The sequence below is a fragment of the Petaurus breviceps genome, unplaced genomic scaffold (genome assembly GCF_028583685.1).
Source record: "Petaurus breviceps papuanus isolate PSGF00001 unplaced genomic scaffold, PetGlider_PUasm1.0 90779, whole genome shotgun sequence".
In the NCBI taxonomy this organism is placed as follows: domain Eukaryota; kingdom Metazoa; phylum Chordata; class Mammalia; order Diprotodontia; family Petauridae; genus Petaurus; species Petaurus breviceps.
In genome coordinates this window covers 1,722,575-1,749,300 of record NW_027187344.1, presented here as the reverse complement: position 1 = coordinate 1,749,300, position 26,726 = coordinate 1,722,575, and the positions used below count along the sequence as shown (strand labels likewise).

The 26,726-nt window shown below is 39.4% G+C and overlaps 1 protein-coding gene across 4 annotated transcripts in view; it reads left to right on the top strand.

The window, feature by feature from the left end:
* The window catches only part of OLFM1 (olfactomedin 1), a 59,381-nt gene extending 33,316 nt beyond the window's left edge, over window positions 1-26,065 (top strand). For all 4 annotated transcript variants that reach the window (XM_069069222.1, XM_069069223.1, XM_069069221.1 and 1 more), the window contains 2 exons: window positions 12,079-12,185; window positions 24,383-26,065. In XM_069069222.1, the coding sequence (XP_068925323.1) occupies window positions 12,079-12,185; window positions 24,383-25,057 (782 nt within the window). In that variant the 3' untranslated portion in view covers window positions 25,058-26,065. The remainder of the gene's footprint in view (window positions 1-12,078; window positions 12,186-24,382) is intronic.
* The last annotated feature ends 661 nt before the right edge of the window (window positions 26,066-26,726 follow it).

Genomic DNA, 26,726 nt, shown 5'->3' with positions numbered 1-26,726 from the left:
CCATGTGACCTTGGGCCAGTCACTTAACCCCAATTGCCCTGCCCTTCCCCCCTCCAAAAAAAAAGTAGAATTGAAGAAAATATTGTTACATGAATAGGCATTTATTTTTAATATCCCTTTAATTTATTCATTTTTAAAAGCCCAAATGCTTGACTGAAGATACTTTTGATAGAAAAGCACAATATTTTCAGTTCAATGTATAAGATCATAAGATATGCAGTTTTTTTCCTTTAAAATTAGTTTTAGTTTTTATCATCTACAGAACATCATTTTATCTCTGAAAAAAAAATCGGTGCATTAATATAAAAAAGTTACAGCAAATATCTTTGGTGTAGTGGGGGCCTTACCTAGAAGTCAGGAGACTTGGATTCTATTTCCAATTGTACTATTGAATAGTTGAGTAGCTTTGGATGAGTGACTCTCTGGACAGTACACTTTCTCTATCAATAAAATAAAGGGGATGAACCAAGTGAACTCAAAGATCAGACCTAAGGTCCTGTGATTCTATAGGCATTTTTAAAATAAGGAATTATGGGTTATACCTGAGGGATAATCTTTGGACTTCCACTGGAGAAAAAGATTACTACCGTGACTTTATGGCCCCATGTGAAATGCATTTTATTAACTTCCTTAAAGATTGATCTTTATAGAAATCATTCTTAGGTTTGCAATTCTGTCTTTTAGCCCTTGAGAAATAAGGATTTAATTATTTTTGGTCACAAGTGGGTGTTTTTTCTACTTTTTTCCCATCTTAACTATGGAGCAGGTAAATTTGGGAAACATAGAACTCCCAAATGACCCAGAATCACAATGACCAACACAAATAGAGAAGAACAGAATAAAAGTTACAGATGGTGAAAATGTAAGGACTTTTCCAAGTTGGGAAAATGTCCCTCTCAGGATGATGCATGCCTGTTCCATCTGTGCTGGGACCTATTTTTAGACATTCGTGTGAATATATTTTGTAGTTTAAGATCTTGGGACTCCCACGTGCTTACCCATGGATTGCTGAAAGGATTGGTTTGGGGAAAAAAAGGGAATGAAATGGCCCCTATGGTTTTTTTTAACCCTTCAGGCTATAGCGATCTACATGAATGTCTACATTTAATAATCCTAGTCTAAAATCTCTCTTAGAACTTCATATGAATCATAAAATGCTGCTGAAAATCGTAGACTGTACAAATATGTGACTTATGCTGTTCTAGGAGATCTGATGAAACATGCATGAAGCAGTAGAAAGAACAATGGATTTAGAGGGTAAGGACCTAGTTACAAATCCCAGCTCTGCTAGCATAGGCAAGTTGCTTGACTTCTCTGAACCTCAACTTACTCATCTCTAAAATGGAATGAGTTGGATTAAATAAGCTCTGAGGTCCCTCCCAGCTCTCAGTAAAGAATCCTGTGTCAACCTTTGAATGGCTAAGTTGGAGAACAACTTTTAAATGGTGGCCTTTGAAGTGATGGAAGAAGGAAGCAAATGCTTTTATTTGATATTTTTGATAACAGAATAACAATCCCCTGATCCTCATACAACAACATTTAATACTAAGTAGAGTGGGTATTATAACTCCTCTTTGAAAGAAGGGAAACTTGAGGCTTAAAAAGATGAAATAATTCATTTAAGGACACATGGTTAGTTAGAACCAGCATTAGGAACCCAGAGCTGAATCAGATATAACATCTAGAACTGAAAATTTGGCCAATGGCACCTCCACTGGTCACTCATTCTCTGGGACTAGGAGGATTTTGCTCATTTTTCTTCCCCTTGAATCCCATTTTTAATGGTTCATTGGCCTCAGAACTCAAGTATCAAACAAATTCCAAATGATAGTAATATGAGATACTGATTTTAGCTTTCCAAATAACTGTGGGACATCTTTCTAGCAAGGATTCCTCACTGGGAATCTACCAAGGGTGCATGACAAAGGAAATGAGTGTTATAAGTGGTCCAGCATTACAGCCTTGCTTAGTGAATAGGTTATTTGAGAAGCTATTTGCTGCCACCTCCTTACCACTCTTGACTCATTCAAGTGCCTCCAGAATTAGCTGAGGCAAAGTCTGACTGTAGATTTCTTAGTCTTGGAGCATTGCTGCTCCCTTCTCTAGTGTAACCTAATCAAGAAAGAGATTCACTGCAGTGAACCAACTTATTCTTAACTAGGTCTCTTTTGGATTTCTTTTTTTTCTTCAACTTCTCTTAAGGTCGATATTGCTGATACTTCTTGACCCTGCCATATACACATATATGAAAAAAATCAATAGTAGCTGGTTGAATTTGTTTTTCTGTTTCCATTTTTAAAAATGACCCTCTATCCAGGGATTTTAGGCTTCATCTAATAAGCTGAACCAAAGACTCAAATTGGAAACTGTCATTTGCAATAGTCTTGGAAACAAGAGGTCAAGCTCAACATCTCTTGAATTTCTTTTCTGAAAAGAATCTTTTTTCATATATCTTTCCTATTATTACTCTAATTTCTTAAGCAGGTTGAACAGAAATGGAAAATCTGTTTGCCCCAAGGACTTTATACCTCTGAACCTGGAGTATTAGCTGTAGCATCTCCCCATAGACAGGGTGTACTTCTCCAAGGCTAAAAAGAGTCACATGTATTAGCAGCTCTTTAATCAGTTGACCAGTGGGTTCTTTGCTAACCACAAGGTTAAGATCAGAGAGGGGTTGCTCTCTGAGGTCCAATGTTCTTGAAATGGTAAGAAAGGTAGATCCCTCTAATATATAGAAGACAAAATCAACAATGCAGTACTTCAGGTCTTGTGATAAAGGTTAGTAGTGGATTTCATTATGTCAGCAATCGAATGTCTTAACCAAAATCTTCAAGTCTAAATTCAGGGAATTTCTTGGCTACAAAGTACTGACTAATTTGGGAGATGATTATGGGTCTTTTGATTGATCAATCCTTCAATTTGATGAAAGTGGCATCTTTCCTAACCATATAATAGGAGCAATGTATACTTTGCATAATGTCATCTCCGGTATTCACTCTCATGGGGAGGAGTCATCTGAAACTAGTTTCTTAGGTCTCTAAGTACAAAGGTGAATAAGGGCTACAAAGAAAGAATAGTTTACCTCTTGGGTATTGTTGGGACTGAGCACGTAAGTGGTTGAACTTGATATTTCAGATATTTCATTTGGATCATAGGTTTTGATCTAGAAAGGACTTCAGAGGGCATTGAGTTCAGTCCAATCATTTTACAACAACGATAAGACATAACAACAGAACAAAAAAATAACAACAATAATATCTAGCCTTATATACTTACTAGCTGTGTGATCCTGGGCAAGTACCTTAACCTCTATTTGCCTCAGTTTCCTCAACTGTAAAATGGGGCTAATAATAGCATTTACCTCTCAATTTGTTGTAAGGATTAAATGAGATAATGTTTGCAAAGCATTTACCACAGTGTCTGGCACATAGTAGGTGATTAATAAATGCTTGTTTAAATGTTTTCCAGTTGTTGTACATATGTTATCTCATTTGACTAAGGCCAAGGGAGGCCTTGCTTCAGATCACACAAACAGTAAGTCATAGAGCTGAAGTACTCTGACTGCAGATCTAGACCCCTTTCAATATACTGCATTGCCCCCCAAGTAAACAGCAAGGAGCTTCTATCCTTCAGCTCCATCAGGGCTAGTCAGTCACCAGCAAAAGACCTTGGAGGGAGTCTAATTCAGTTCATTTTGGTCTGACTGGTTATCCACATGGGATAAAGAGAAGATCGTGATGTACCTGGTTTCAGAATCTACCTCCTGAATCCTAAGTGCTGAACATTGCCCTTTACCTTATCAGATTCCTAGCAAGCCATATTTCTGTCTATTTGTTCTGATTTTGCTATGGTTTTTGAGTAATTTTGTATAACAAGAGGTTAGGATCTATAATCTTGTAACCAGAGTACAGGGTTTCGAATAGTAAGATAGAGGTTTGAAACCTAGGCTACTAATTGCGAAACCTTTGGAAAGTAACAGCCTTTCTGGAGCTCAATGGGTTTTTTATCTATAAAATAAAGAGAGGAATTGAACCAAATCACCTCTAATGTTTCTTCAACTCTAAATCATATAATGATCTTCTTGAACATTTCTTATCCTACTGAGGACAGAGGATCATAAAGGATCATGAGATTTACTGCTAGAACAGAACCCCAAAATCATTGTCTATGAATTTAAGATGACCTCCTCCTTAACCCTTCTGTATGACAATCTCTCTCAAACTCAACAGGAATAAAAAAGGCTGAATGAAAGTCCAGGTAGTTATTGATTGCTTCTCCTGAGCATCTGGGGTCTAGTAAGATAGTCCTATGACCTATGTGAGCTGGGATTATTGATTATCAACCTTCTTTGAGGAAATGAAGTGCATTTTTTAGGTAGGCCTCTGTGTCTAGCCCATTGATTTAGACCTTAAGCATGTTCTTTCTGACCTTTTGTATTCAGACAATTCTGTTCCCTCTCATCTGCCTTGGATTCCTTTTCAAAAGTATCTGGATTATGGTTAAAATCAACTCCCAATGGTCCCTGAGGGATCACTATACAAAGTTACTAATTGCAGTATATTTTTTTCCCCCATGATTTGTACCATCTCTGTTGTAAATAGCTATTACAGGCATTGGTATGTGAAGATTATAATATCTTTGAATCTTCATTCTAGCATACTAGAACCTTAGAAAAGACAGGAGCCTTAGGGGTCATGTAATTTAGCTTCACACCTAGTATCAAAATTTTCCATGTACACTCCTGACAAGTGGTCACGTGTATTCTGCTCCATGATAGACAGTTGAATGAAGATTCCTTTTCTTCTGTGCTCAATGTAGTGGGAGAAAAATATACCAGGAATAGTTTTGGATTTGGAGTTACAGAGCCTAGATTTGAATCCTGCCTCTACAACTTACTATGTGGCCCTTAGACAATTCACTTCAACCTCTTTGGGCTTCAGTTCCCCTCTGTGTAAATGATGAAATTGGATTATATCTCTAAGATCTCTCCCAGCTCTAAATGTACTATCTGATAGTGAAAAGATGACTCAAATTTTTTTTTTGGTCTGAACTTATCAAGACAAAAGAGGGACACCTCCTGAACCAAATATGGCAAGTTTGTCTTTGCTTCTCTGTTGTGAGATATTTTTAAACAACTTTTAATTGTTTTAAAAGACTGACTGAAACCAGATTGGATTGAAAACCAAAAGTAAGTGCCCAGTTCAGCACTGGCAACCCTGTGCCTGTGGACAACAATATACATAGGATAGAGAAACAGAACATGTGGTGTTTACCTTTACTTCTGTATCAGTGATTTCCAGGAAAATACAAATGGCCCAAGGAAGTGGTCCGATATAAAGGCTAATGGAGAACAATGGGCCGTGGACAAAATTGGGGAGTGGGGAATTTTGTCTTGTATATCTCATCCTTCACTTACAGTGTCTACCTTCTTCCTCATCTGTCTTCTCACACACTCCCCACCTTCAAATGTTTTTTTACTACCATAGCCTCTCCTGAATGGGAAAAAAAAAGCCTTTGGTAAACTTATTTACACTGACATATTTGTGACTTTGTATGACTGTTCCCAGGAAAAAAATTTTTGAGAGAAGTGTTTGGAAGAGGACAGTGGTTACGTAACCAAATGGTGAAATATAAAGCCCAGTGTACTTAAATGGAGGCTTTCCCAAGGTCCCTGGGTGACTTTCTACTCAGTCTATATTGGGGCCATCTCTACTTGGAGCCATTCAAATGTCATGCTTGAGGAAGGCCATTTACAATTACTTCCCAACCTCTGGCAGCCAGGATGCTATTGACTTTGCTTCTGATGCTTTGGGCTGCCTCTTTCTCCTTAACTGAATGGATTCAGAATTGGGCAGGTAAAAGAAGTAGCAAAGGACAAAATATAATGATTACAAGAAGTCCCCCTTCACCTAATATGGGGCCTTTTTTGTCTGAGATTGGAGTCTTATGTCTGTCTTTCTCAGACTGCCTCTGATCATTCTTCAAGCCTCTCATTTTCCTTTTTCCTCCTTCATTGCTACGGTCTCTGTCTCTCTCTGTCTCTCTGTCTCTCTGTCTCTCTGTCTCTCTCTCTCTCTCTCTCTCTCTCTCTCTCTCTCTCGCACACACACACACACACACACACACACACACATACACATACACTTTGACATAAGACCTGGAACATATAAGGAGATAAAAGAATTATAAACATTGAAATTCTCTATTGCTGATATGCTGAGTTCTGTTAAAATTATAACACCTTTTCCTTTGTAGTGGGGAAGATTTCCATTACTCAGCAAATATTTATTGACCAGCTATTATGTTCAAGGCATTATACTAGATGGTGTAGAAAAATATAGACATAAATGCAAAATATAGTTTTTATCCTCAAGGATCTTGACATCTTATGGTACATGACATCTCCAAGAACATGCATATATGATAAACACAAAGGTCAGTATGTAATCACTGCCATAAGTCCTAGTGCTATAAGAGGGTAGTGAAAAGATGACTTCTGGCTAAAAGGATCTGTAAGACATTGTATAAATTGCTCTTATTTGAGCAACACTTGAAGGATAGGTAGGATTTCAACTGACAGAGGTAAAGTAGGAAGGCATTTCAGATATGCAGAACAATATGAAAGGTAGGGAGACAGGAAAAAAAGGCTATTCTGTGTATCAATCAGCTAATCTGCTTTTTTTTTTTCTTTCATTTCTGGGAAGGATGGAATAGCAAAACACCAGCAGTAGCCTGACCCCTGATCATTCTGTTGAGTTACCAGACACCAAGGATGTTTCTCAGCAGTTGCAGTGTGTGTGTGTGTGTGTGTGTGTGTGTGTGTGTGTGTGCGAGAGAGAGAGAGAGAGAGACAGAGACAGAGAGAGAGAGAGAGAGAGAGAGACAGAGACAGAGACAGAGAAAGACAGAGATAAAGAGAGAATAGAGACAGGAAAATAGACAAAAAGTGGGGGGGATGTAGATGGATTCTTTACTGATAGGCTCTATTTGCTCTGGGGATTAAGAAAATTGAGATGACTGGAAGTTCATGCAGTTGTGTTTAATGGGAAAAAGTATTATCCTCAGGGTGAGAATGTAGTAAAGAAGCAGGGTTTGGGTTTTTTTTTCCAGAGGATATCAAATCAGTGAACCCTTTGGAGGTTCATGATTAGATTTATTTCCTGAGCAACACATAGAGAGAACATACATCTAGCCAATAAAGGAAAGTTTCTTTGAAAAGGGAAATAGTTAAGGATTTAAACATTTTTAGGTCAATGCTGATATTTCCCTGAGTAGCCCCTCCCTAAGCAAAGTTTATATGAACTGATCCTGTGAGTTTGTAGAAGAGGTTCTAGCCCCATAGTCTTATAGTTGACACGAATTCCCTTCTTCTGTTTGTTTTTATTCAGCAGATGCTAGCTTGCCCATATGGCCTTGGGATCTTCCCAAGGTTAATAGGACTGAGAGGAAATGACTCATATAAATAGAATGTAGTGTTTGACTCCTGTGATTTCCAAAATATTTGTCCTCTTCCTTCTCTCTTAAAATACTCCATGTAGTTCTATCACCTCAGATAGCTCAGTGAAGAAAGAATTAATCTGAGATGGTCCTGAAACCAGACTCTCTCCTTTCAATCATTTATTAGTTATACCCAAATTCAAAGTAACACTTATATTTATTTAGATAATCCTCCCTTTTTCATCTCTTTCCAAATACTTGCCCCCTTTTACAGATAGTGTACCATGAAAACGTGGAAAAAAATTGTACATGTAAATTGGTGTCAGTTATTGTGGACAGACGTGAGCCTCAGAACCAAATGAGATTATAATTTCCTTCCTCAGCTGGGCCTCTCACATCTTGTCCAAAGATACTGAAGAGATCAGTGACTGGATATCTGATTTGGTTAAACAGGTTAATCTAGAACTCTGTTTTTAATGGTTCCTGTTGCTGATTAAAATGTCATCAGAGTAGATTGAGAAAGAATCATTTTAAAATGGATGTATTTATTTTTCAAAATGCAGATTGGGCATGGGAAGAAATATACAAATCAATCTTGGATCATAGGATTTCAATTTGGAAGGAAAATAGACACACACACACACACACACACACATAGACACATGCACACTCATTGCACTTTAGGGAAGGATGGAATAGGGAAAGACTAGTAGTGGTCTAACCCCCTGAAGACACTGTCAAGTGACCAGGTACCAAGAACAGTTCCCTATATAGCCTTAGGAACTATATCTTTGACCATTTCTCACTGTCTCACTGGCTATTGTGGGGTGTGTGTGTATATGTGTGTGTGTTTGTGTGTGTGTGTGTGTGTGTGTGTGTGTGTGTGAGAGAGAGAGAGAGAGAGAGAGATAGTATTTTATAGATGAGGAAGCTCAAGTTCAGAGAGGCTGAGTACTTTGTATAAGGTCATCAAGAGAATAAGCAGCAGAGTTAACATTTGAAAACAGGTCTTCTGGGCCCAATACAGTGTTCTTTCTACTACACCACATCATAAGGCAATTTTATTTATTTATTTACTCTCTAGTCATGAGATGACTCATTTTTTCTCAAGTTGATAAAAAAAAAAGACTTGGTTTGCATTTGGGTTCAAAGGTTGATTCTGATTGTACTCTAAATTGACTTCTTTCTAAATGCCACTTCATCAACACCCTTATGTTGGGCAAATCTGTCTCTATAACTTGAAATGCAAGAAGTAGTTGCAGCAGGTCTTGGTTTAGGGCCCTGAGCTTGAAGCCCTTGCTAAGTTTCATAAGACATTAATGGAGACATCACCTTCTCTTTTTAATGGGGGTGGAAGGGAAGCTGTAGCACAAATCTGTTTTTGAGCAATGTGAGCAATGGATGTGTGTTTTATACCCTTCTTGTTTGTCAGTGGATGGGTCTTGGCAGGTGGGAGGGGCTTTAAAGGCATTGTACAGGCTGAATGGCAGTTGGGTGAGGTGTAATTTACAGTTCTCCCACAGATCCTTGATCTTCTCTGAGCTCTACAAACTATTATGTACACACACTAATGAGAGCTTCTGGTAATGATGCAATGTTGACTTTGACCATTTGTATTCAGTTCTACACTGAAGTTTAAAGACAGAAAAACAGGCTAAGAGAGGGGAGAAAAGAGTAAGTTTCCTCCAGGAGAAAGAATTCTATAGCAGGTGCCTTTCCTGTGGTCCCTAGTTCTCAGTAAGTGACACAGTCTGGTATAGTAGGAAGAGAAGAATCCTGCCTTTGGAATCAGAGGGCTTGGGTTCAAATCTTCCCCTGTAATTTACTCATGTAATCTTTTGCAAGCTGTTTAACCTCTCTAGGCTTCGGTATTTTCTCATGTGTAAAATGAAGGGACTGACCTTGGATAAGGTTCTTACTAAGATTTTTTTCATCTTTAAATTCTGTGTTGTACAGTTGATTCACATTTTTCTTTCACTACCCACCCTTCATTTTTTTAAAGTATCATACACTTTTTCAAAAATCCAAAATAATCTCCCGCTATGCTCCAAGACCATTTTTGTAAGCAATTAAGAATTTAAAAATTGGTAAGAACAGCCAGAGAGTTCTGAATTAATCTGTTAAATCAAAGTAAGATGTTTGTAAAATGTTGGAAGAGGGCAGGGTTAAACTAGAAGACCTCTGAGGTCTCTTCTAGCTCTAAATCTAGTGTCCTAGGACTCTGGAAAACAGAGGAAACTCTCCAGAAGCTACCTATTAAACCTATACCCCTTTGTCCTCCAGATAAGTTTGCATTTGAGAGCACATGACTGAAGAGAATTTTATTGCAGAATAGTGTCATATTACCCCCTAACGGGTCTGTGACCTAGTGATAGAAAAAGCAAAGACATGTTAAACAATATAAGGCATTCATTTAGTTAACATATATTTAACAAGCACCTACAGAGTACAGAGCTCTGCACTTGGTGTTGGGGGTGATGCAAAATTGAACTAAATAATTACAGCTGACATGTATATGGCACTTAAAATTTTGCAGTCTTTAACAATGAAGTGCAGAGAGCACTGGGCTTGGCATCTGGGAGATCTGAATTTAAATCTAACATTAGAAACTTGGACAAGGAATTTAACTTTTTGTCTGCCTCAGTTTCCTCCATGGTTGTGAGAGTCAAATGAAATACTACTTGTAAAGCACTTAGTATGTGTCTAGCATACAGGGAGTGCTTAACAGACACTTATTTCCTTTCTTCCTTTGATAGTATCTTATTTGATCGTCACAAAAACCCTGTGAGGTAGGTATTCCAGGTTTTATTATTCTTGTTGTGCAGATGAGGAAGCTGAGGCTTAGAGAGATGAAATCAGTTGTGCCCCTTCCCTGTTAGGGCTGGATATGAACCCAGGAATTTTCCAATTCCAAGTCTAGCATTCTTTCCTCTCTGTCATGCTGTTTCCCTGAATGAAGCTTCAGTTTACTAGAGGGATACAACACCAACACAAATATCATGTGATGTTTGTATATCATGCCTATTGTGCATCAGAGATCCCCCAAGCAAAGTGCTTTCTATATGAGGTCCAAGAAGGGGAGGTCATTTCCAATAAGAAATATTTCCATGGAATCATGCAAAAGGTGACATCTGAATAGAGCTCTATAAGGTAGGAAGTATGATTGTGTTGAATACACAGAGGCCTTGCTTTTCTAGTCTTAATTTGCAAGTAATCTGTTATGTGATCTTGGAAAGTCATTTTCCTACTCTGAGTCTCCATTTCCCTGTCTGTCAAATTATGGGGCTAGACTAGGTGGGCTCTAAGATGCTTTCTAGTTTTAAATTCAGTGTCTTGACATTTCTACATTGTAACGTTCCACCATTCTATATTCTAACATCCCTTCTGGTTCTGTAAATCAAGTGGAATTTTGTTGTTATTGTTACTGCTGTTTTATTTTATCAAAAGTGGAAGTAAATTAATAACTGGTTTTTAATCTGTGCTGGCAGCCCCAGCTGCCTTTGTCCATGGTGCCATGGTGGCATGGACAAGGTAAGTTTATTTTTTCTCTCTACCTGACTTCCTTATACCATTTTGGGGCTATGAAAGGAGAGATTGCTAAGGTTTGTTGGTCCAATCTTGTATAATTTGTGATTTTTTTTTAAACTGATGAAACTCGCCTCACCTGCCAAGTTCCAAATTCTTATCACTTGAGTCTAGTTTTGGGGTCCACTTTGAAGGCAAGTTTAATTTGATGAGAATACAATAAACAGCACCATGGGCCCTTTGGGCACAAGTAGCACGTTTGTCCCATTGTTGTTGTTTTTTTTTTTTCCCTAGCTGGGCTTCATGATCCTAGGAAGGCTATTTCACCCTTCACCTGGAGGTTAAGTGGGGAAAAGCAGAGTTTGGGGGAGCACTCTGAGGTCCCACAGCACAGCCTGAAATAGACACAGCAGTGCTTCAGACTCCAGTCTTATGTTTCATACAGTGCCTCCTCTCTTTCCCTCCCCTTCCCCTACTCAATGCCATGAATAGCATTGCAGGTATGTCCATGAGTCCACAGCCTCTTCTCACTAGGTGATATTAATCGATAAAGATATTTAAAGAGTAATGTGCCCTAACTTAATGAAACAGCCGGTCCAGTGTAAGGGAATCATTGTTCTTTGGTGGGGAAGATTTGCTTCTTTATCCTTTGTTTTAAACCTGGATGGTGTTGAAACGGGCATCTCAACCCTCCCACTTCTATGTAAAGCAGCTGGCATGGATGTAGTAGGGTTCCAGAAGACTGATATGCAGCTACCTCTTTTCTGTACCACGTTGACTGCCCCTGAACAGCATCTGGCTTCATTTACTATTCTACTGGTAATGCAGCACTTCTGGTTTGGGGAGGGTATGATTTCTCTGGGCCACTATGATAAGGGATGTTGCCATTAAAAACAAGGGCATGAACAAATGTTCAGCAGCCATTCACAGTTTAATGGCAGGGAATGAAAGCATCCTGCCTCTAAGAGGAAGAAATGTTCTTTCTACCTCCTCCCAGCCTTGACAGAGCATGCTATTATGGGAACATCCCAATTTTTAAACTGACTTTGAGTGAGACCATTTGTCCCCCAGTTGCTAATTCACTTTGTTGTTCCTCTGCGTTATGCTATTTTGCAGCTTGTGGCAAATTAACAGGGATCAGTGACCCAGTGACCATAAAAACTTCTGGATCAAGGTTTGGATCCTGGATGACAGACCCACTCGCACCAGAAGGTGATAACAGGGTAAGTTTATTCTCTCTCCCCACCTTACTTCATTATCCCATCTTGAGACTATGAAAACATAGCTAGCTAAGGTTTATAGGTATGATCTTGTACAATTTGTGATCTTTGAAACTGATAAAACTCTCCCTCCAGTTTCAAATTCCTAGCACTTGAGTCTAGTTATTATGTCCACTTTGAAAGCAAATTCAATTTAATGAGAATTCAATAAACAGCTCCGTGGGGGCCTCTGAAAAGAGTAGTCCTGTATGGTCATGGAAAGGACACTTACTATTAACTAAAATGTTGTTCTGGGTCACTTTAATGGGAACATTAGTCTTTCCTCTTAGTGTGAGTCTCTAATGGTCAGCCAGAGAAAGCTATTTGCCAAGATTGCTTGGGTAGGAATCAACTAAGGAGGAATGATGTTTAGAACCAGCTAAGAAAAAAGACCCAAAGCCATGGGATCTAATAGAATTTGTAATTTCCTTATCTCAGGCCACTTTTAAGGAAAAGGTAGCCAACTGTAATAGCTTAAACTAAGTATAGCCTAGAGGTAGAAGAAGGACTAGATTAGTATTTCCGGAACTGTATGTTGGTAGGAAAATGCTAGTACAGTTGTAAAGATGGGAACCATCTAGCTGGGGATGATTCCATAAACAAGCTATCAACATGGCCCCTCCTTTCTTCCTAGACACTTTTAGCTCCCCATAAACACCTTGTCCTCCCCCTCATCATTTTCTTTTTCTCTATCTTACTGTCCCAGCTTCAGAAATATGGATAGGATGGAACACTCATGATCATTTCTACGGTGAAGGAAACAGACATATGTTACTGTTACTCTTTTAGAAATTGGAGATTTTGTCAGAGGATGATGGTGGGAGGGAGTGAAAAGGTTATAAGGGAACATAAGTGAATGGGTGAATCATGGGATGATTATGGGATGGGAGAATTTGAAGAATATTTAGTTAAATGGTCTCTCAAAGTCTTGTCCATTCTAAACATTCTAAACTCAATTAACCAGCTTGAGATCAAAGTGAGTAGACCAAAAAACATCTTTTAGCCTGTATCCAATAACTCCTCAGAGACAGTATTTAGTTTGGACCCCTGGAGAGAGTGAAGAAACCTGATTCCTATCTAGCAAAGAAATGAGTCTGTCACAAATAAAAGGATACATCCTACAGTCACTCTGGAATGGACTTATCTTCTTATAGCTTTCTTTTCCTGACATGACTCTGTCTTAGTGGGTTCATTTTTAGGGCCCTTCTATTCTAGGTCAAAATCTACCCCCTGCTAAGTCCTTTTCATTCCATTTTTAACTTGAGGGGAAAAGATCCATTAGACTTTTCTGTTTTAATGACACCTCATTTGTCCTTCATTTGCTATTCCTCTCGTGGTTAGATGGAAATTCATGTTCCTTTTTACTTAGAAAAGATAGTGCTTTTTTCCCCTAGAGAAAAACTTGGAAAAGGAGAAGAAACAAGTTCCATGTTTGGCTTGATTGGCTGGCCCCTGGCTTATTTGTTTGGGGCTCCTTTGGGAATTAATGAGATGAAGGATTGTTGACTAAGAATGGGTGATGAATAGTGTATTTCACCAACTAGCCCACATAATAGCAATGGTGAACATTTCCCTTGGCCATTTCTCCCCGTGCTTTTTACCTGTCTACAGTTGCTTCTTTTATGATCTTTTAAAGTGCCATTTGTCTGCTATCACCCTCTGGAATTCATGCACAGTCGTTATCATTTAAAATAAAAACTTCTTAGATAACAATTTAATGCCTGCAGCTCTCTGTGGATTTCATAAACTATTTGGGATATGAAACATGGCCATGTCTCTAACCACTCTGTCCAATGGGTTAATCCAATAAGCACAAACAATTCACCAGACTGGTGAAATTCCTTAACCTTTTCTTGGTGGGGGAGGGGGTCATGAAGAAATTGAGGAAATAGACAACTCATATCACTATTACTCTTAAGTTAATGAACAAGTTGCTGCTTGAATTTCTGGATACCCTAGGCCCTCTCTGAAAGATCTCTTAGTGGATACAGATGGAACCTAGTACCTCATCCTGCCATACCCATGATATGCTATTGCTCTGTCTTATCCCTATCTGATTAGCTATCATTCATGGTTTCATTATTCAGAATTGGTGGCATATGGAATGATGTGATAACATTCTGGTGGTTTCTCCTTTATGGAAGAGGATGGATGAGGGAACAATAGTTAACGTGTTTTCCTAGAATTATGTTGCATTTCTCTTGATTTCATAACTTCCATGAAAAAGAACAGCTTCAGCGATCTTAACTGTGCATGAAAAAGGGAACGATCCTATTTATGCAAATATGTGACATTCTTAAATGTTCACCACACTGTCATGAAAATTGAGTCAAAGCATTCTAAAATCTCTTACTTTGTGCCAGGCATTGTGCTAGGGGCTGAGACAAAAATGAAACAGGTCCTGCCTTCCTGGAGTGGACATCCTTCCTGAAAAGCCATGACATTTGTTCTCTCCAGAAAGAAACATTAGTATTCAGTTATTTTGAAGGCATGAGTAAATTGCCCCTCCCATTTTGTACCCTTTTCCTTTTAAATTTATTTCATCTAAAACATTCTTGTATTGTTAATTATTACTAATAGATTGGGTCTCTTGCATGATACAGTGGAAAAAGTAGTGAATTTGGAGTCATAGGACCAAATTCCAATCCTACTACTACCCATGTGACCTTGGAAGGTCGTTTAACCTCTTTGGGCCTCAATTTCTTCATCTTTAAAATGGAGTTTCAAGTTTCTCAGGTTTCTTTTAGCTTTAAGTCAATGATTCCATTATCTCTGGACAGCTTTTAGACCCCACCAATGTCTAAGTTATTAGCAGTGTAGGGGAGCATGATGTTTAATAGGTTGAATCAACAAGTGTCTAGGATAGGGGTATCTCTAATGGGAACTCAGATCCATGGGAATGGAATGAAAAATAATCAAGTGAGGAGATTCACCCACTGATAAATAGGAGTCAGTTTAGCAAAAGAAAAGATGAACTGATGTCTGGAATTATGTATGGATTGACTGATCATAGCTTTTATTGAAAATATGCCTTGGGTTTTTGGCTGATATCTATTTCAAACTCTGTATATTTTTGTGTATTCCAACAGCATGAGAGCACTGATCAGATTATCTTAGTTCCTCATACTGTGTATGAGGAAGTTACTAAAAGTCACAGACCTTTGCTGAGAACCAAAAAACGTAAAGTCTTACAAAAGAAATCTGTCAAGGTGACGAATTAATTTGAGAATTAGATATTGAACATCGACATGATGACTTCATAGCCATCACAGAGAAGAGAGGTTCTTGGATTGAAATATCCTCTGCAAAAATAGAGAGAGTTGGCTGAATGCTTTCACCTGATTCTTGGAACCAACTGAAAACCATAAGTGGTCATTAATAGTTGGTTTGAAATATTAGTGAATTAACCATCCCCTACTGCCTGACTTTTTGTTGAATAAAAGATAGTACTGGGTTTGGGGTAATTATTCTTGATTTGCCCAGCAGTCACATGGATATCTCATATTCTGTCATTTGACAAGATCAACAGGCCCCTTCTATTGATCTGGAACAATTACCTACTGCCTAGAGAGACATGCTTGTTCCTATTCTGTTTTGCTTTAATCTTTTCAGTTTTCCCCATCCAATTTTGATCATGAAGATGCAGGAGGCCAATAACTAGCTGAAAATCAATCTAGGTTCTGGGGTGTGATGGAATGGAACACAACTTCAGCTATATATTAAAGTGGGGGGGGGGACTGGCTAAGTGGAACCAGCTGATGATTTACTAAGGCTTTTATCCAAGGGGAGGAGGGAGCTGAACAAAATGTTTTGCATGCCAAGGTTGAATACGCCTCGCCTCCAGAGGAACTTGTTCATTTCTTAACCTCTGATTTGGCCTTGTGGCAGTAAAATCTTGAAACTTGAAGTGCTTGAATCCTAAACACATTTCTAAGTTCAGCTAGCTTCTAGACCTTCATCATGCTGCTTTAGCCTTTAGCCACCAAAGCAAGTTATTTTTATGGTAGAGTACTTTAGACACTAGATCATAGAATCTCATAGTAGGAAGGGACCTTTAGAGGTCATACAGTCCAACTTCCTATCCCAGAACAAGGGTCCCCACCTGCTGGAGCATGCTTGATAGGTCTTTATCCAACCTCTTCTTGAATATTTCCAGTAACAGGGAGTTCCTGACTTACTAAGGTAAATCTGTTCGATTGCAGGGCAGCTCTAGCTTTTTGGAAATTCTTCACCTGTTGAGACTAAATCAGTCTCCCTGCTATTTATCCCCATTTCCTTAGTTCTTCTCCATAGGTTTTCTTCCATTTTCTGATTTGACTCTTAATACTCTCAGCACTGATGATAGCATCCTGAGTACTCACTATAGAGTCCCATAAATTGTTTCAGTCTCCCCGTGCACCCCCCACCACCACCACCAGACACTGTGGAGTTCAGAACTCTTATTACCTATAGGAAGTGTTGAAACCAGGATGTTAATTTCTGAAGAGTGGAGTGGGATTACTAGAAATGGTATAATACCTGGCAATAAGTAAGGGACAGAATTTCCCATTTAAAAACTTCCAAAGTGTTCCTAAGGCTTATCTGCATTATTTGAACTTTTATAAGGATCATGTAACAACTGCATCTTTCTCTAATAGGTCATTCCCTTACAATCTCAATCTGTGATTAGAGAGATCTTCTTGTGCCATATTTTTCTTCTCTTCCTTTAACAAGCAGTGTAATGAAACTATTGGACTATAGACTTTCCCAACCTAACCTGTGGAGAAGACTATGAGAATTTTGCTTTCTCTCCCAGTCCATTCAATTGAAGTCTTTTTCATGATGCCATGGAAGAAGTCCCAAACTTGAAGTCAAAGGACCTAAGTTAAAATACCAATTCTACCATTTCCTACTTACATGATCTTAGGTAAAGCACTTAACCTCTCTGGGCCTCAGTTTCCTCACTTGCAAAATGAGTGGGTTGGACAGAAAAAACCTCTAAGATCACTTCTAGCTCTAGATCTATGATCCTGTTGTCAAGACACATTTTCCAAACAGTAGAGTTTCCTTGATGTTAAGTACAGAACCACAAGGACAAGGTATGACAAGGATTTGCTTAATCAAAAGTGAGGTCAATCCCTATCCATCAGTTACTTAGGAAAGTCTCTTATGTAGCATCTTTTTCTGCATCTTGTACAGACTTCATCAAATGCAACTTTATCTGGTGGTACCAGAATCAAGAAGCAACAGATGCATATACCTCTTTTTTCTGACCTTAGCTTTAAGATATTCCCTTCTAATTGAAAAGCCAATGAAGATGATATTGACAATTAGAAGAAAAGTTAGAAGAAGAAAAAGCCCATATTCTCAGTCAGCCAGACCATATGGATAAAGACTAGTTTCCTATATGGAGAGAAGATGCCCTCTGAATTTAATAGAGATTTTATTGAGTCTTTATTTGAAATAATGAGATGAAAAGAGGAAATTCTTATTTAAGTGGAGAGGGAGGGAGTATGGATTTCCTTCTCTTTTGGCTTTCTCTTTCAGCCTGAGTGATAGAATATCTTTCTGTCATTGGCAAATCAAAGGAAAATAACATGGTTGTGAATGAATGAATGAATGGCATTTATTAAGCTCTTGCTACATGCCAGGTACTATGATAAGCACTGTAGATACAAATGCACAAAGCAAGACAATCCCTGACCTCGATGACTTTATATTCTGGTGGGGAAAGACAACAGATTTAGGGAAGTGGGTGCCCATGGAGGGGTGTTTTGGTCAAACAAGTCACAAGGATGGGGAATATTACCATAAAGCAATTGACTGACATGGGGCTAACTGAAATTGTTTTGTTTTTGTTTTGCTTTTTGGAGGGGGGAAGACAGGGTAATTGGGGTTAAGTGACTTGCCCAAGGTCACATGGCTAGTAAGTGTTAAGTTTCTGAGGTCAGATTTGAACTCAGGTTCTCCTGACTCTGGGGCCAGTGCTCTATTCACTGCACTACCTTGCCACCCCTGAAATTGTTACTAAGTGTGCTTGGATAGTAACCTTTAGTCTTAGTCTAGCATCCCATCTGGATGAATGGAGAAATATTGAGTCAGAGATGAGAAAGCAGTTAGGGAGTAGAATTGCTACTACCATGGCCCTCAAGTGATGTGTGTAAAGGTCTTTATTCTGGGATTGATATTTTGGGGGGTTTGTTTTGGGCTAAAACTGGATGTAACTCCACTAGGTTTTTTGGCTAGTGAATATCTTAGACTCATAGAAAGAAATAAGTAACCTATGCACCACCACTCCCAGACTGCCCATCACCATTCTGGGAATGATGATAAAAGCATCTGCTAAAAATTCTTGGTTGTCCATGTAAATGACATGGGTTATCATGCTTATTCCATGTCACAAGAGTGACGGTGAAGATGAGGATGAGCCTTATTTAGTGTGATGCACTCGAATGATCTGTGGGATAGTGAAAAGAACAACTACCCGTGTTTCCCCGATAATAAGACACTGTCTTATTATTTTTTTTGGAAAGAAAAACACCAGAGGGCTTATTTTCAGGGGAGGGCTTATGTTGTCCTGCCTCAGCTCTCCTCTGTGGCACTGCTCTCAATGGCACCAGCAAGCAAATCACTGGGGAAGAACAGGATGATGCGCTCACTACTGCAGCTCTGATTGGATGCAGCTCGGAGCGCGGCGTGCGTTTCACGGGGGGGGGGTGCATACAGAGGGTACCGTAATGTAGCATGTAGCGCAGGGGATCACCTTCACTACAGTAGCAATCTCAATAGGGCTTATTTTCGGGGGAGGGCTTATTTATATGGCACTCTACAGTTCAAAAAATGGCTTACAAATATCATATTGTTTTATCCTCATAATAGCCCCCAGAGGTAGATGCCATTATTCTTCTTTTCCATTTTACATATGAAGAGATTGAGGTAGACAGAAGTTAAAGTGACTTGCCCAGGGCCACACAGCTAGTAAGTATCTGAGGCCAGATTTGAACTCAAGTCTTCCTGACTTCAGGTCCAACACTCTATTACTTCATGTTTAATGTTAGTTAGCATTTTAAAATTTGTAAAACTCTTTACATGTGAGACCTCATTTAATCCTTACAAGGACCCTGTGAAACATGTGCTGTTTTTATCCCATTTTACAGATGGGAAAACTGGGGCTGAGACAGGTTAGGTAACTAACCCAGGGTTGCACAACTAGTTAGTGTCTGAAGCTGGTTTGAAACTTGGGCCTTCCTGATTCCAAGTCTGGCATTCTCTCCACTGGACCATCTAGTTGTCATTCCTGACTCCTGCTCAAATCTAAGGAGCATTTGGGGACACTTGGAAACACTAAGGCTATTTCCTAGTTCTCAATTGAACAAAGCATAATAAATATCCTTCCCCACTCCAGCCACACTCCCCTCCAACCCAAATGGTTTCAAGGCCTTTCTCTTCCTTTTTGATCATCCAACCAAGGTTCTCCAGGCCTGAATGGTGGTTCATAATAGGTTCATTATTTTGTTTATTACACTTACTGCAACTCAGTTTGACATTTGAACTACTAATTGTCCTCTTTCAAGTGTTTTTACACTCTTTGACCCTCTAATGGTTCTCCTGAGTTTAGGGAGGGACCATCCTACTCTACTTAAGCAGGCCTGCCTTTGTGGGGATTAGCACGTTTCTGTATTTGGGCCAGCTTCTGCGTGTGGCCTCCAACACAAAGATAATAGCTTTCCTTGGGATTTTTGGACCAGAGAAGGTCAAGCCTGCTCTTCTTTCCAAATCCTGGCTCATCTTTAAAAAAAGAAACAAAATCCATCAGTGGTCTGTGTAATGATGACTAATCCAAGGTCTGAGTCATTTTACTCATAGTCAGTGCAGATGTGTTCTGATGAAAATGACTATGAATATACTGTCCATATGCCTGATGTTCACGAACAAAATGCCTTATTTACATTTCCTCCCCTCTCCCTCAACGTTACACTGACTTCTGTGCTTTTTGAGAATATAAGTGAGTGTAGAAGGGCAATTGTTTGAAGGCATTTAACCAGGCCAGATTTAGCTCCTCCATCATCCAAGGTGTCAAACAAGCCTATGAGAATGTTACTTTTCTTGGCTTGAGATATAGCATTTAACAAAGTTTTGGATTATTTCAGAGCTAAGTCTGAGCAAGTGGCATTCACTTCTTGAATGGTGTCCATATGTATATGTGATGGTGACTAGATGTCTAGTCAAGAGCCTAGTCATAGATGTCAGACCACTGGATTTAAGTCCCAGTTTACCTGTTAATTGAGTGACCTTGGGTAAGTCACTTGATCATGGAAAGAATTATCTCTTTCCACTCTATTGAGAAGGTATGAGGATTAATTAAAGCAACCTATATGGAAGGGATTGATATCTTTGACTGTGAGGCTTCAGGAGTATGACTATTCAGTAAATTGCAATCACCCAGCAGTGACTGAAAAACATATTAAACTGGAACCATTCTCTGACACATTGTGATTCATCTGAGCCTAGCACAAGAAAACCAACCCCTCATACTCTGATCACATCTTGTGTCATCTCAGCTGTTCCCTGGCATTTGTCCTCTCTGGTCATTGCAATGGTAAAACCACCCTCTTCACACCAACCTATATATACTGTGGAGTTGAGACCTGGTTTTCAGTCCCTGAGTTCTCATTAATGCACCAGGTGATCTTGGGTAAGCCCCTTGCCCTATTCATGCCTTAGTATCCAAATTTATTATGTAGAGGGGTTTCTAAAGACCCTTCTGGCTCCCATTCCACGAACCCTGTGGCATCCCTCTATGCTGAACCATAAGCTTGCTTTACAAAGATGCCATTGTCACAGATCTATGTATAAGAAGGGGGAAAGGAAGTAAACATCCTTTAAGGACCCATTCTGTTACTTTGTTCCAGGGACTATTCCAAGTGATCTACAAATATGATTTCATTTTATCCTCATAACACCCTGTGAAGGAGGTGTTGTTATGATCTCCATTTTATAGTTACAGAAACTGAGGAAGGCAGAAATGCAGTGACTTATCCAGAGTTGCAGTTTAGCAAGTGTCTGAGGCTGGAGTTGAACTCAGGACTTCCTAACTTCAGGCCCAGTGCTTTATCTATTGTGCCACCCAGCTGCACCTATGGAAATTGAAGATGGGTTCATCCACCCCTTGACCTTGGGGTCTGTACTGAAGTGCTCCCTGCAGCTTAAGTAAATAATTTAATAAGATAAATCAGTGTTTTGTCGAACACTTTTCATGTGCCAGCCCTGTATGGCATCTGTGTGGAAAACAGGAATAATGGAGTGTTTTTTGGTAAGATTGTATACTCTTTGTGAAAATTTAAAAAACAAAACACCCCAATATACCTTAAAACTGAAAACCTGAACAGCTGTCTGTTTTGGCAGATACTTGCTGGAATGACTCCTCTGGCTTGGCTGGTGAGAGTGCCAGCAGAACCCAGGCTGTACAACATGAAATGACAATGAACAACACAAAGGAATCTATAATGACATGCCATACTGTGCTTGTGATGTAGACTGCATGTACTGTAGGAGCTCAGGGCTCAATAAAGGCTGAAGGACTGTAAGCTCCTTGATGGCAGAGCCTTTCTCACTTCAATAGCTGTATCCTCAAGGCCACCAAAAAAAAAAATTGCCATGTAGTAGGTCCTTAATAAATGATTGCTGATTGATTAATCAAAGACTCCATGGAGGAAGTAGGATTTGAGTTGAGCCTTGAAGAATAAACAGAATTTATATACATTGAGGGAGTACAGTGTGTCCAGGGTGAAGGCAGAGAACCGGAGAAGCATATCTTTAGAGAGGAGACTGCTTTAGAGCCAGATTTGGGATATTTTAGTAACAAATCATTTTGGATGGGATCCAAGAAAACTTTATACTGAAACTCTATACTGAATTACACTATACAACAGATATTGTGGGGAAATTCTGACGTATTCAATTGTGTCATTACCAGAGCTTGGTGGGTAATAGGTGGGCCAGATGGGCCCTGATGGAACCTGGGAAACTAGACAGATTTATCCGGGCATGACCGGTGATCTAGGCAGATACCAGAAAGGGACCCTAGCAGGAAGTCAGAGGAGTCTAGTGGTAAGCAATAGAGGTATAAATTAGCACCAGGGTCCAGGGTGGGACTTAAGTCTACAGACATGGGTGAAGTGGTATAAGCAAGTGAAATGCCAGGACTTGGAGACTGTTTTCACATCTTGTCACATTTTGCAAGGTCACAAGGGACGAAAATGAAATTTATGCTTTGCAGATTTTGCCTAATACAATCTTCAGAGCATTACCCATTATAGCAATTGCTAAAGGGGCCACAGATTGGTCTCTGTTACAATGGTGATCAAAGCAGTTGAATCAAACCCAGGAAAAATGTTGATTAAAAAAATTTTTTTAAAGCACATCTGCCTGTAAGCACCTGAACAAATGCCCTTAGCACAAGGTTAGGAGTTGTTGAGGTAGGTTTTTTTTAATAGTTAACATATATATAGTGCTGAACTTGAAAGCTGCTGCATTCCTAATCTCTCCTGCAGCTAACATAGCTCCTAATGGATAAAGCAGCTGTCTTATTGCTAGACAGATGCATACAGAATGCCATTAGCCTGGCAGATTTTTCTCCCCCTAACTGCATTGCTTTGTAATTTGCTCCCATATTGGTTGAAAATGACTTAAGCATTTTGTAAAAAGTCTAGACACTTTCCCAGTCAACTTACATTAGAGCCATAATCTGAACTCTCTTCCACAACAATCCAAATGAAAGCAGGAATTTTGCCATCCTGGTCAGCTCCCATCAGCTTGAAAGCTTTTGAAGAAGCTTTAGTTTTCTACTGATGTGAACTTTCCCATGGATTGGGTGTGACAATGAATGATTGCATTCATATAAAGCTAAATGCCAAATTAATGAAGTTCCACACAGCAGACAGCATAATTTAATAAAGGCTGCTCTGATGGGGCTGGTGGTAAGCAGAGGACACTACACAAAAAGCCCAGTTGGAACAAGGGCAGAATTGTCCTTCCCAATGACATTGATAACAGGTTACCACATAACTATGCAGCTGCCAGGAAGTGATTAGCCTGAGCCTGGGCTGTGTTTTTAATTTTCTTCATTGTCAAATGGGTTTTAGGTTTCAGATCCCAAATGTATTGGATCATTGCCCACCAGCAGTATATGGGAATATGAATATATTACAAATACATGTATAAATGTATATACATAGAAAGATAAATAGATAGATAGATAGATAGATAGATAGATAGATAGATAGATAGATAGATAGATAGAATCTCACAAATCTTTTTTGAGCTACTTTGAATTTTTTTTTCACTCTTTGCCTATGTGAATTACATAGGTTATCTATAAGAAAATGCACCAAAATCTGATTCTTGACCAGTGAACCATTCTCTTGTTTCCCTGGCTTTTCTAAATCAGAAGGTTCACTTTGAGTTAACTTGGGAGGATTCAGTTCCACTCAAATATCCGTTATGTGCAAGACAAAGTATTAGTCTCTGGGGATATCAGAATGAAATAGTGCCTGCCCTTGAGGGAGCTGATATTCTAGGGGGGTTGGGAGTGGGGAGATAGAACCTATGTAGAGAAAAATAAATGCAATGCTCATACTGAGTTACATAAGGTAATTTCAAGAAGAGCACAGTAACTGGGGTTAGGGGATCCAGAAAAACCTTGTGTAGCAGGTGGTACCTGAGCTGTGGTTTGAAGGAAGCTAGGGTTTCTGGGAAGTGAGCATGAGAAGGGAGGATATCCCCCAGACACAGAGAACCACAAAGAGCTAACGAGGCAGAGACAAAAGGTGGAATGTGATAGATGAGGAACAGCTAGCAGACCAATTTGATCAGAGTAGAGAGGGTGTGGAAAAGAATGTTATGAAATTAACCCAGAAAGCTCTTCGGGAACCACATCATGGAAGGCTTTAGGTTTTCACTCTTATTTCATCAGAGAAGATTGACATGAGATTGAAGAAGTACAATCAAGTCATTTAGTCTCTATTACACTCTCCCTGTTCCATTTCCCGGTAATATTTGGTTGTCTAATCTCTAAATCAATTTCTCAAGCTCCTGCTTGGGGAGGAAATCTATTCTCAGTGTTTGTGTTCGTGTGTCCTCTTTGTCTCTTGTCATGCTAATGGTGTCTATTATTCACCCAGGTTTGGTACATGGATGGCTATCACAACAATCGGTTTGTCCGAGAGTACAAATCCATGATTGATTTTATGAATACAGACAATTTCACCTCCCACCGCCTCCCTCACCCTTGGTCAGGGACAGGGCAGGTGGTCTACAATGGGTCTATTTATTTCAATAAATTCCAAAGTCACATCATCATCAGGTTTGACCTGAAAACAGAATTAATCCTCAAGACCCGAAGCCTGGATTATGCTGGCTACAACAATATGTACCATTATGCCTGGGGAGGACATTCAGATATTGATCTCATGGTGGACGAGAATGGACTATGGGCCGTCTATGCCACCAACCAGAATGCGGGGAACATAGTGATCAGCAAGTTGGACCCCAACACCCTGCAGATCCTCCAGACATGGAATACCAGCTACCCAAAGCGCAGTGCTGGCGAGGCCTTCATTATCTGCGGCACCCTCTACGTCACCAATGGCTACTCAGGAGGCACCAAGGTCCACTATGCATACCAGACCAATGCCTCAACCTATGAATATATTGACATCCCATTCCAGAACAAATACTCACATATTTCCATGTTGGATTACAACCCAAAAGACAGGGCCCTCTATGCCTGGAACAACGGGCATCAGACCCTTTACAATGTCACCCTCTTCCATGTCATTCGATCTGATGAGTTGTAGGGCCCACAGATCATTAGTTTCAGGGCAAAGTCCCCCACAAGAAAACTCCTATCAAACAACTGCCAAAATAATTATAACTAATAAGTAATAATAATTTTAAAGAATCATCAGCAATGTGGAATAATATGACGTTAGAGTGGTGAACGTTACCTCTGTGTTTCTAGAATACAGGCCTGCCACAGACTTCAGAAGAAAACCACACATTTGCAGCTGGAACTGCGGTCAAAACGTTTCCCCGTCTCCCTTGTGCCCTTCTAGCCAACTCTTATACTGTTGGAAGGCAATGACTGTTGGATAACTCTCTTTGGAGAACAGTCCCTCTGTCTGGATTGCATGGACTTTTTCTTAGATCATGGTCAACTTTGATGGATGTGATTTTTGTGTCTAAGTGAGAGAGAAGCCCAGGGGCCAAACTAGGTGTCTGGTGAGACTAACACAGGTTAGTTTTCCTTGCATTCCATTGCAGCTACTGTCTCTCGACTGTGTTTTTGTCTTTTAGATTAACTGTGCTGAGACCCAAGATAGTTCCTGGATCTTTGTCTTAGTACTTATTAAACCCAATGGTTGGAGTATGTATTCTGAACAGTTGTTGTACCCATATTGTTTGAAATTATGTATTCAGCAAATATATTGTATAATGTATGTCTGTTACTTACCAGAGGTGGCAACTTTGTCTGTTCAGTTTATGCAATGAATGTTGTAAATGCGATGCTGTAGTTTGGGTTAATAAATGATGGTTTTGTTTCTAAAAAGAAAAAAAAATCAGTGTTTACCCTTATACACAATTAACTGAGTTCATGTTGATAATAATCGAAAGAAATGATCCTCTCCTTGTTGCAGTATCTAAAAAGCATAGCCATTGATGAGAGAGGCTTTCAGGAACCTGGAGTTTCTTAGGAAGAAGTTTTGAGAGCGCCACAGTGTGAAGGAAGCTACATTTTTTTCTAAAAGAGGAAAGCTTTGTACTACCCATAGTTAACTAAAAAACAATAAAATATTAGGAGATGTTCTGGTTTTCCTTGTTGTAATTACTGAGGGGAGGGATTTGAAAGCGAGCCATCCTTCAGAATCATTATGAAATTGGTTGCCACTGTTTTCCTTCCAAAAGGTCATGTGAGGCTTTGGGAAAAGCTGACCCCAGCCCCAAGGAAGGAGACTAGACTAGTTATGCACCAACAGTCTACCTAGCAACATTGAATCCTGGGACTTTTCTTCTCTCTGCTCAGGGGAGAGTACAAGGGCTCAGACCACTGTCTGAGATTAAAGTCAGAAGCCATGGGTTCAAACCTTGTTTATGTCGTTTGCTTGCTATGTTACCATGAGCAAATTAGTTGGCCTCTCTGAGCCTTAGTTTCTTCATCTCTAAAATGAGGGCAATAATACTTGCAACTGTACTACCCGTCCACCCACCCCTCCCCGATTAACTGTTAGAAAAGTGTTTTGTTAACCTTGAGGCAATATAAAGGTGAGTTTTGATCATCATTATCATAGCTCTTCTCTGCCCCTCCTAGAAAAAAAATGTGAATAATCCTTCATTCAATCAATCAACAAGCATTTATTATTCTTTCCAGGCCACTGAGAAAAGATCTCTGTGGAAACCTCTCCCTTGTTACTATTTAGGATACTTGAGGATCACTTATAGCTTTTCATGGAGACCAGATGAGTTCAT